Source organism: Octodon degus, unplaced genomic scaffold, assembly GCF_000260255.1.
Source record: "Octodon degus isolate 3935 unplaced genomic scaffold, OctDeg1.0 scaffold00156, whole genome shotgun sequence".
Lineage (NCBI taxonomy): Eukaryota > Metazoa > Chordata > Mammalia > Rodentia > Octodontidae > Octodon > Octodon degus.
The window spans coordinates 6,317,381-6,328,358 of record NW_004524732.1 but is presented as its reverse complement, the minus strand read 5'-3'; the positions used below and the strand labels follow the sequence as shown (position 1 = coordinate 6,328,358).

The 10,978-nt window shown below is 58.5% G+C and overlaps 2 protein-coding genes across 2 annotated transcripts in view; one reads left to right on the top strand and one right to left on the bottom strand.

Annotated features, from left to right (window-relative positions):
* The window catches only part of Shisa8 (shisa family member 8), a 12,030-nt gene extending 7,723 nt beyond the window's left edge, over positions 1-4,307 (top strand). The window contains exons 3-6 of the mRNA XM_004642607.2: positions 1-359; positions 2,829-2,962; positions 3,478-3,624; positions 3,784-4,307. The exon at positions 1-359 is cut by the window's left edge and continues 1 nt beyond it. Of these exons, the coding sequence (XP_004642664.1) occupies positions 1-359; positions 2,829-2,962; positions 3,478-3,624; positions 3,784-4,178 (1,035 nt within the window). The 3' untranslated portion in view covers positions 4,179-4,307. The remainder of the gene's footprint in view (positions 360-2,828; positions 2,963-3,477; positions 3,625-3,783) is intronic.
* A 1,563-nt stretch (positions 4,308-5,870) lies between these two features.
* The window catches only part of Srebf2 (sterol regulatory element binding transcription factor 2), a 62,744-nt gene continuing 57,636 nt past the window's right edge, over positions 5,871-10,978 (bottom strand). Inside the window, exons 17-19 of the mRNA XM_004642580.3 lie at positions 9,502-9,687; positions 7,650-7,761; positions 5,871-7,395 (exon numbers count right to left, since the gene is read on the bottom strand). Of these exons, the coding sequence (XP_004642637.1) occupies positions 7,175-7,395; positions 7,650-7,761; positions 9,502-9,687 (519 nt within the window). The 3' untranslated portion in view covers positions 5,871-7,174. The remainder of the gene's footprint in view (positions 7,396-7,649; positions 7,762-9,501; positions 9,688-10,978) is intronic.

Below are 10,978 nucleotides of genomic sequence, written 5' to 3'. Positions count from 1 at the left end.
GACCGCTGCCGCGGCTACTACGACGTGATGGGCCAGTGGGACCCGCCCTTCAACTGCAGCTCGGGCGCCTACAGCTTCTGCTGCGGCACGTGCGGCTACCGCTTCTGCTGCCACGACGGGCCGCGCCGCCTGGACCAGAGCCGCTGCTCCAACTACGACACGCCCGCCTGGGTGCAGACCGGACGCCCGCCGGCCCGCGCCCGCGACACCGCCGCACCTCGGGACCCCGGCCGCGAGCGCAGCCACACGGCCGTCTACGCGGTGTGCGGCGTCGCCGCGCTGCTCGTGCTGGTCGGCATCGGGGCGCGCCTGGGCCTGGAGAGGGCTCGCAGCCCGCGCGCGCGGCGCACAGTGACCAGGTGAGCGAGCGCCGCCACCCGCTGCGCACCGACGGCCCTCCGGGCCCGCTCGGGGTCTGGGCCTCTCCGCAGCCCCCTCTCCTGGCTTAATCCCATGGCGCCGCCTCCCCTGACCCCCACTTCTCCTCCGAGTGGACATTTGATATATCGCTGTCTCCCCTTGACCTTCCGGCTGCCTAGGCGCAGGGCGCTGGGCGCTGGGCCACCCTCCCGCGGTTCCAGCCTCCTCTGCAGAGGTTACAAGGTTAGTGCCCGGGGAGGAGGCCGGACTCGAGTCCCACTGGCCAGGCAAGGGAGCGGGGCTGACTCAGTAATGGGGGTTGAAGGCAGAGGGAAGAGAAGCCTGACTCGCTCTTGTTTCTCCGATCCCCCCTCTCCCTTTCCCCCTCCATCCCTCTCCTCCCTCAGCTAGCAGTGACTCAGGCCTGACCTTGGGGGTGGGTTCAGAAGCCCCTCTGCCTGCTCAATAGCTGGCAGGCGAAGGTCGGGGTCGTCTGGTTAGAAGGGACTGGCGTGGGGCTGACCAATCAGGTGCTGATAGTCCTTTTTGTTTCTTTTTTCCTGGTACTGGGGCTGCTTGAGTCCAGGGCCTTTGGACTGAGCTACATCCTCTTCCCTTTTTAATTTTTGAGACAGGGTCTCACAGAGTCTCTAAGTTGCCCAGGCTGGGCTCAAACTTGCAATTCTCCTGTCTTAGTTTCCCAGAGTGCTGGGATCACAGGTGTGCACCGCCAAACCTGCTGTGTTGGCTAAATTCTGAGGTTTTTTGTTTTTTGTTTTTTGTTTTTTTTTAATTTTAAATTCTGAGCTTGATACCAGGCAGGAGCCATAGAAGCCAGGCTCCCTTCCTCAGTCAGATGTGATCTCTGGGACTCTGTGTCCTGGCCTTGGTGCTGGAACCCAGCCCACACTTACGCACTCCTGTGCTCCTGAGCTTTTCCTGTGCCCGCCTTATCCACCAGCTCCCAGTCCTTTGGACGGGCAGCAACTGATGCTACTAAGTGCAACAGGCTGGCATTTAGAAGAGAAGCCCAGTGGCTTGGTGGACCAGATATGGATGCTTCACTTCCTGGGCCTCAGGGCCTCAGGGCCCCAGGGCTGAGGGCTTCCTTGTCCCCAGGCCTCTTAGCCACCCTCTGGAGTTGGGCACTGGTGGCCAGAGCTAGGGCTGTGGCTCCAGCTGCAGGACATGCAGGGGTCCTGGGCACAGGCCAGGAGCTAGCTGTCTTGTGTTTGGAGTCCTTTGTGTTGGGCAAGGGTCGCTGGGGAGGGGAGGAGTGTCCTTGGGCAGGGAGGGGCAGTGGAAGCTGAGGGCCACCATAGTGTGAGGGTGGCTGGAGGAGTCGAGCTGACCTGTTGCCTTGGAAGCCTCTTCATCTGTAGATTTGGTTATGACTGGCCAGTCTCTTCCTTGGGTTACAGGCATGCTGAATCTTCCCCCCTCTGGTGACACCTCAAATCAGACTTGGGCTCATGGGTAGGGGTGTTTTGAAGGCTTGCCCACATTCTGCAAGTCTCACCCTCATTCTGTCATGCCAGGGCTGATGGCCAGGGCATGCTTCTGTGAGGGTAATGTGGGGCACCAAAGTCAGCCCCTGGAGAAAGCCTGTGCAAAGGCCCGGGGGTGTGACAGTTACTCCTGGTCAGAGCTTGCCCAGAGATGAGACTGCAGAGTGAGCTGCAGAAATCAAACACTTGCAGACTTCATCACCCTCCAGCCAAACCGTGGCCACCCCAGGTGTCCCAGTGAATCAGCCACAGTCCCAGCCCCAGAAGGAGGGTCAGATCGAGTGGGAGAAAATCATGGGTTTTTGGGTGCTGCAGGCAGCTGGGCTGAAAGCTGAGTTTGGCTGTGTGTGAGGGAAGGTTCAATGAGACACTGTCACAGCTGGGTGGGGGCTGGGTATCCTGGGTACCCAGGGAAGCAGCTGCCCAAGGTCACACAGCCTCTGGGTGCTGGGCTGCCAGGGGCACTTCTTTGGGCTCCCCTTGTCCTCTATGTCCCGGCCCATGCAGGCAGCAGGAAGGGCAATAGGGAGCAGTAAAGGGGCCTCTCCTTCAGTGGGGCTCTGAGGTGAATAGGAGGTTATGGAAGAAGCCAGGAGTGGGAGGAAAGGACACCACAAACAAGCAGAAGCTTATGCTGGGATGACGGAAGGTTGAGTTGGGGCTCAGGAGTATGTGCTGTGGGGGAAGTGAAGAGAGCCCCAGTTCGAGTTTCCTGACCTGAGCAGGGAGGTGGCCATCCTGGGGCCCTCAGGGACACTGATAGGTCTCAAACTCGTCTGGTAGGAGAAACTGGACACCAAAGGTCAATAACAGGAGAAAACTGAGGGAGTGCAGAGAGGCTGAAGAACTGCCCAGGGTCATGCAGTGTATCAGTGGTGGCTGATGGCCTTTGAGCAAGACCAGAGTTTGGCTGATGGGAGGAGGCAGATAGGGCTGCTCCTCATCATTCTGTCCCCGCAGGACACTGACAGAACTTCTGAAGCAGCCGGGGCCCCAGGAACCTCTGCCCCCACCTCTGGGCCCGCCCCTGGGTAGCTGTGTCCAGGTGCAGATGGGCGACAGCTTCCCCCGGGAATCCCCCCACAACAGCACAGGTGAGGGGCGCTGGGTCCAGAGCAGGTATGGAACGGGGTATGGGGTGGGGATAAGAGGTTGCTTGCTTGGCTGGGGGTGGAGGCTCTGAGCTGCTGCTTCCCAGACAGAAAGAGCTGCCTGCCTCTTCAGGTGTCTGAATGGGGGCTGGACAAGGGCTGACTGCCCTTGGTGGAGAGGGCCCCCTGGAACTTTCAGTTTCAGGAGCTTCGCTTCTACTCGAAAGGCTCCAGATTCAGGATTTGCTGCTCTGTCCCCAGACAACCCCCACCTGGGCCAGCCAACCTGAGTTATCCATCAGGGCAGCAGTCCCAGGGCTGGCTGCCATTGTTCGTGGTTTTCTGAGCCAGACCTTGTTCCCCTGTACCTGACATTAGACCTCAAAGCCAGACTTCACCCTGTCCCCGCTAGAGAGGTGTCCCCTGGGTTTCCACTAAGCTGCACTTTGGAGGGGCAGGGGCGCAGGTGGGGAGTGCTGAGTCCATGTGGGGTCTCATCTAATTTGCCCTCCCTGCAGACAAGAAACGCCTCAATAACGCGCCCCTGGGCTCTGCCACCCCTGGACCCCCGCATGGTCCTCGGCTGCTGGGCGGTGGCAGCGTGACACTGCAGCCCGACTATGCCAAGTTCGCCACGCTCAAGACAGCTGCGCTGAAGGCTGCAGGTGAGAGTCTGGGTCTCGTGGTGCGCCAGTGTCCCAAGGAGCAGAGCTCAGCTCACGGCTCTGGGTCGGGTGCAGACCTGATCTCGTCCAGACTGCCAGGCTCAGCCAGTAGGTGCCCCAAGACCTGCGCTGACCCCGCCCACCCGCCTGTCCCTGTAGAGGCCGCGCCGCAGGACTTCTACCCGCGTTTTCCCGTTGTCGAGCCGGCCCTGAGGACCCTCCCAGCTCGGGCGCCGCGGACTCCCGAGGACCTGCCTGCGCTGCTGGACGCCTGTCCCTGGGCGCCGCCAGGGTACGCGCCTCCTGCCTGCCCTGCTCCGCCCGGCCCATATGGGGCGTGGACCGCTGGCCGCCCCACCCGGCCGGCCCCTCGAGGCCTTCCCGTGGCCCAGGCTTCTCCCGCAACCCGTCGGCTGGGCCACGCACCCCGGCGCCAGTTCAGCGTGGAGAAGCTACCTGAGGTCTTCAACGCACAGCACCCCGGCCTGTACAGCGGTGCGGGCCGCGGGCCGTGGCACCTAAGCACCAACAGCAAAGCTGAGGTCACCGTGTGAGGCAGGGACCTTCCCCCTGGGGCACCTGGAGCCCCGATGCTCCCCGCCTGGACTGGAGGCCTTGGAGCCAGTGCTCCTGGCCTTGGGGCCAACAGTTCTCACTCCCCGTGTAAATAAACCCTAAGTGGTTTCTGCCCCAAGCAGCGCCAGTGGCACAATTGTCATTGACTGGACAGACGGCAGTGCAGGCAGAGGGCACAGCATGTGCAAGAACAGAGGCCTGCTCCTGAGCGTGCAGGCAGGGGTGCCTGGGCCAGGGCTGAGTGCCAGGCTCAATGCCCGCACCAGTAGGAGCCCTGGGAGGGGGGCAGTTACACCTCAGCCACTTTCAGATCTGGCCGGGGAGGGCTGTTGGGTCCCAAGCCATGTGGTACAGAGGTTGACTGGAGCCTCTAAGAGGTGAGCATCCAGCCAGTCACCCACATTGCTTGTGGGCCTGGCTTGGCTGATCTTCACTGACATAGCCTGCTCTGCAGGCTGCTTGGCCAGGTTGGCCCAGGGCCACCCCCCAATGCATGTGGGCCTTGTGGACATCTGGTGCTCAGGAGAGGTGCCCCTCCTGCTTCTAGGAGCTGCTCTGGGGGAGGGGAGGGAGCCACATGCACGCCACCCAGCCAGGGGTGATTCAGTTTTGGCTACCAGGCGCTGCTTTTTCCCATGCAGACCTCGTAGAAACTCCAAGGGGTGTCTGAGCAGTAAGTAGCTCACCTTACCAGGGTTACCAAACTGGCTCTGGGGAAAGGGCAGTGTAGGGGAGGGCAGGGAAGGTGTGAGCTGTGTTGGTGGGATGGGGAGCTGGTTCCAGGGTATGGGCGGCCTCACACCTTCCAGGGCCCAGAAGCTCCAAAGCAGACCCCAGAGCCCATGGTCCTACCTTGATGGCTTGTAGGAAAGTGCATACTGTTGCGCCAGGCTGTGTGGGGTCTGTTTGGGCCTGCGGTTGAGAAAAGCTGCGTTGGTGCTAACGGTGTGCAGATTCCTGGAGGCCCTGAGTGGTGGCTGCATGACAGTGGACAGGACCTACACAGCGGGCCCCTCCTGGCTGCTCTGCTCCTGAGGAATGTGGTCGAGCACAGCTCCTCCTCAGGAAGTGACCAGCTCTGAGGTGTTTCTCAGGGAGGGGAGCAGGGCAGCTAGCTGTACAATGCGGTCCCAAGCTTGCTCTCACAAGGAATCCCCAAACTCAGCTCTGCCAGGCTCAGCACACCATCCAGCTGCTCCTTGTGGACCCCTGAAGCGTCACTAGACATTTAGCACATACTGGTACTTCCTGTGTTATCAAGGGAGCTTGTGCAACTGTGGGATCGGTAGCCCCATGTGTAAGTGAAGTGCAGGCTGAGGCCAGGGAGCGGTTGAGGAAAGGGAAACTAGGACAGGGCCACGCAGCTCCCAGCCAACTGCTGCCACCAGGTGAGCTGCCAGCTGTATGTCCAGGGAACATGGTGGAACCTGGATGCAGTGACCTTTGGCCCCAGCAGCACTGCCAGCAACTCATGCCAGGCCCTCATCTGTCCATGGGAGAGAGTGGGTACCAGGCATGGGAAGAAGAGGCCGGGTACAATGGTGGGCAAGCACAGTCCTGCAGAAGGTACTGGGAGGCTCTGGGTCCTTGTCCACCGCCAGCCAAGTTGCGCAGCCCCTCGGCCTGCACCACAGCAGTCACACAACAGACCTTCACACACCTGGTGCTGGGTGGTACCAATCGGTGTTTATTGAATAACCAATGTCCAGGACATGGTAATGATTGAACATTAAGAAAACCGTCCATGTATTCCCCTTTTTCAGTGAAAAACCAACCCCCCCAAATAAAACCAGTAAGGAGAAAAGGCACAGTATATACATGTGACACAAGGGCTGCACTGCCCTAGTGGGCAGGGTGCATAAATTACAGTGGCGGGGAAGGGGTGAGAGACAGAATGCGTGGGGTCCAAGCTGACCAAGGGTGCCCTGCTGTGCAGCCACCCCCTGCCCCTGGCAGTTCCAAGGGTTAAAAAGTACTGTACCCCTCCAGAGGCACAAGGGCTGCAGCCCTGGGGGAAATCACCAGGGAGGCACTGTGCCAGGGGATCCTGACCTGATCCCCCATCAAGGGGAGGGACCTCAGTTCTGGCCCCCAGCCAGAAGAGGCATGTCACTGGGGAGGGTTGGGGCTGTTCCCTGCTACCTTGGCTCATTTTCAAGACAAGAATTAGGAATGAAAATATGCAATGGAGGTAGGAGTTAGGGTAGGGGTAGGAGGCAACCAAGCTGTACTGAAGACCCCTGGTCCCCAGGCCCAAGAGGTGGCTTTGTTCCCCCCAGCCCCGGGCCTACCCTGAGCTTGGACTAATGTCCCAGGGGGCGGGGAGTGGGAAGAACAGGACAATTAAATAAGATACCGTTTATTTTTGTAAAAAATTAAAAAATAATGCCAACATTACTTTACCCATACCCAGGGTTACCTCTGCTTCCCAAGCACCTCCCAGGCTGGGCTCCTTCCTTCCTTCCCTGCTGTCCCATGGAATGACAGCAGCACACTATACTGTTAAGTCACACACAGTGGAGGGTGCAAACCTGGGGAGACACAGGGTGCCACAGCAGTTTTGCCCTGCATCACAGCAGACCCAAGCACACAGGTATAAAAACACTCATATAAAAAGGGGGAGGGTGTGCTGGGCACTGTACCACGGCACAGAGACCTGGCCCTCCAGAGAGAAAGCCTGTAAAAAATGAGAAAGCAGATGGGGGATGTGCAGGGTCTTTGAGGGGCTCCCAGGGAGGGCACCACTCCATCTGCCTGCGGTCACACGAGAGCATGCACCAAGGTGTCTCACAGCTTGGGGAACTCTGCTCGGGCCCTCTGGCCTGCAGTGGTCCCAAAGCCTTGCTGCTAGCAGCTCAGAAGGTGAGGCCATCCCCACAGCTCTCAAAGAGGAGAGCAGAGGGAGACAGTCTGGGAGACAGGGGTCCTGGGGGAGACAGTAAGACAAAGGCAGGGGGTGAGCCATGCCTGGCTGTCAGGAGGCTGCGATGGCAGTGCCGCCGCCTAGCTTGACAATCATCTGCTGGCAGTCGCTGCAGGAGCGCCGGTCGCCCACCTTCTCCAGGGTGCGGGCAGCCTCGGCCAGAAGCACGGCTCGCTGGCCCGGGGAGGAGAGGAAGGAGAGAGGAAGGTGGCGACATGCCAGCAGGATGGCAGTGGCCCGTTCTCGCTGGCCAGGCCAGGCGTCCACCTCTCCTGTGGGAAAGAGGAGACATGTGCAGGTGCTGCTCCCACTCAAGCAGCCGCTGTCACCTAACCCTCATGGGCTGGAGGCAGCCTCACCAGGTCTCTATCCTGCTCCAGGCTGGAAGCTTTACTACTCAGCTAACACCCACCACTCAGCCATCATACAAGCCTGGGGCTCCTTGGGCGCCCACAGGGCCGTGAGCAGCAGCAACCTCTCCAGAGGGAGCTCTGAGCTGGCCCTGCTGGTCTCCCTCCAGACTCACCATGCTTCGAGTTCTCAGTAGTGCGGCGGCGCAGGCTGTGCTCCAGCAGTTGGTGTGTGCGAGTGGGGCTGGCTCCTGCCATTAGGCGCACGGTGGCTTCGTGCAGGAACACCTGGTGAAGTACAGGGAACATGGTCAAGCCCCCCGTGGGCTGGTACCACATACAGTGCCTTGTTTCCTCTGGTTTCTTCAGAGAGGACAGAATACAGAGGCTTTGAGGTGAAGTCAGCGTACCTGTGGTAAACAGGAATCACTAGGTATCTAGCTTCTTAAAAATCCTAAATACAAACTGAGTGTGGTGCCACACACCTGTGATCCCAGAGCTCTGGGGGGCTAAGGCAGAAGCACTGCAGGTTTCAGTCTTTTTTTGTTTTTTGCGGAACCGAGGATTGAACTCAGGCCCTTGCACTTGCCAGGGAAGCGCTTATTTCACTGAGCCATCCTCACAGCCCTTCCATTGCAGGTTTCTAGCCCAGCCTGGGAAACTTAGGGATTTACTGAGACCTTATCTCAAAATAAAAAATAGACATCAGGCTGAGGATATACCTCAGGGCAAAGGTCCTGGGTGCAATCCCAGCACCACAAGCGTTAACAGCCCCGTCTCAGCCCTCAGTGCTGCCAGAAGGCAGTGTGACCCCTCGGGAAGAAGTGGGGTAGAGAGAGAGGTTATTTCGAGAGGCATCTCCTGATGCCAGCCATGCTGACAGCAGGCCGGAGGGCGGGCCACAGTAGGCATCCACGCAGGGCCACATTTCTCTTTCTGGTAAGGGCTATTCTATGTTGATATTCTGTGTATAGTATCCATCTCGGTGGCTGCCCAGTAGCTGGGGTGACAATGCGAAGATGTCCCAGCACCTTGGGGCAAGGCACATGGCCCATGGCAGCAGCCACATCCTGAGGCCTCCTTTCTGTTTCCTTCCAATACAACCTATACCCTTCCTGATACAGATCAAACTAAAATTCTTAGAAAACAATTGAGGTAAAATATAATGATCTTAACACAAAGGAATGATAAATGAGGCAAGGAATGGCTAGATTTGATTACTATATATTATACACACTACCCCGTCAAGGAAAAATACAACATATTTAAAAATGTTTAATACAAGCCAGGTACAAATGGCACACACTTGTAGTTCTAGCTATGGGAAGCTCAGGCAGGAGGGCAGCTCAAGGCCAGGAATCTGATGGCAGCCTGGGCAACATATACCACAATACACGCATGGTGACACTCGCCTGTAATCACAGCACTCAGGCTGAGGCAGGAGGACTGTCATGAGTTTGAGGCTAGCCTGAGCTGGAGTAAAACCGGGTCTCAAGCCACCCTCCCCCCAAGCAACCAACCAAACAACAAAATGGCTCAGCACATTACTCTAAGCAGCAATAAAAACAAAGAGGGAAACGACAATCCAGCGAGCTCACTTACACAACTGTCCTCAGAGACCCAGTTCAGTCTGCATCGAAGACCAAGGAGATGCCATGTGGAGAAAAGTGGGTAGCAGGCCCGAAGCCCCCAGTGGCTCAGAGAAAGGAGTAAGGGGACTCTCTATACGTGGTTCTAGGGAGAGCCTGGCACTCTGACAAGCAGTCATAGTCAGAGCTGCTCCCTGGTGACCGGACAGGAGCTCCTTACCCAACCTGCACCTGAACCCTCCCAACCAGCATCCAACAGACGAGTGTGGCTGTGTGGCTCCAGGCTGGAGGCAGAGTGTGACCACTCCCAGCTGCGCTGGGGCTGGGCATGCAGTAGGTACTCTGGTATGTGTACTCAGCCCAATGCTGGGCCTTGGCAGGTGACCTCACAACCAACTCCATAGTCACAAGTATGTCCTGCCAGCTCTCTGGGCCTCACCTTGCGGTACGCTGGGCGGAAGCTGTGTGCCAGCCTGCGCAGGCTGCCCAGGTCTCGCTGGAAGCCAGCCAGCTCAGTGCCTGATGCGTGGTAGGTCTCACCCACGGCCTGGCTGGCACCTGCTTGCTTTTGCCAAAGTGCTGTCCGCAGTGACAGTAGCAGATCACAGGTGAGCAGTTGGACCACCTATAGGGGAGAGGGAGAAGACAGGTGACTGGTCTTCGCTCAGGTGGGCACCCAGGCCCTCAGCAGCTGGGGGGAAACAAGGAGTCCCCAAGGAAAGAAGAGCGCTAGTCCTTTCGCAACCTCAGGCTAGAAGATCTGCTCCTGCTTCTGCAGAGGAGAAAGCCGAGGCTCTGAAGGGCAGCAGCATATGCAGGGGACGCAGCATGGGCTGGGGCAGAGGCAGGGCTAAACCCTGTGGGTCTGAGGGTACCAGATCCACCTCACGGGAGCCCAAGCTGGCCCGACGGCTCAGATAGCCAAAGGTACCCTCAAGAAGTGGCAGCGGAGTCTGGAGGCCAGTGACGGCGGGAGAACAGGAGGAAACAAGTGTGCATAAAGGTAAAGCTGCACAGTGGTTTCAGCTTGGGTGCCTGACTGACCTGGATTCAAGCCCGGTTTTGCACTTCCTAGCTACAGGACCCTGGCACATGACTTAGCCCCAGAACCTCAGTCTCCTCATCTACAAAATGGGAACGGCAGCACAGGGCTGCATAAGCACAGTTTACACTGCCACGGTGTGGACACTGTCCACAAGCCATTGAGACTGGCACTATGCGGAGTAGCAAGGAGACAGCACATCCTTGTGAGAGGCCACAAGCTGTCCTTGAGTTCATAGCCTTGAAAGACTCTTTTCTCCCAGCACAAGGCCTTGTTTCCCCAGGGTAGCCCAGGGAGGTGACTGTGTCACCCAGACCTCGTGCCCTGTGCCTGCTCAAGGCCCTGGCCCTTGACCCCACTGTTCCCAGCTGCTGACAGCCTCCAGGGATCTTTTGGAAGGAACACTCTCCTTGAACAAAAGCTGGCACTTAAAAGGTGTGGGCACACAGGAGCCTGGGGGCAGCGGGCCGGGCTGGCATCTGGTCTTTGGCCACTGGGCCTTTCAGAGGCCCATTCTCTCACCTCCCCAAGGACCCCACCTCTAAAGGATGCCTCAGCCTTTCTTTTTCTCCAGCTAAGACTGGCTGGTTCTCTAAGGTAGAGCACAGGAAGCTCCACAGAAGCCCCCATTCTGCCTTTAACTTGGGACCCTTCCTCTATGTTATTCCTGTGGGAATGACATGCTGTCCTGGTTGCATGCCAGTGTCCATACTACTGATACCTGAAGCCCCCAGTGCCTGCCCGCCCAGTCACACAGGACCAGACCCAGAGAGCAGCTGAGGCTAAACCCCAGGATGCCCCTCTTCGCTTTGCTCTGCCTGCTGCTGCTCTCCTTGTCCCATTCTCCCACAAGAACCATGTGCTGGGGGGGGGG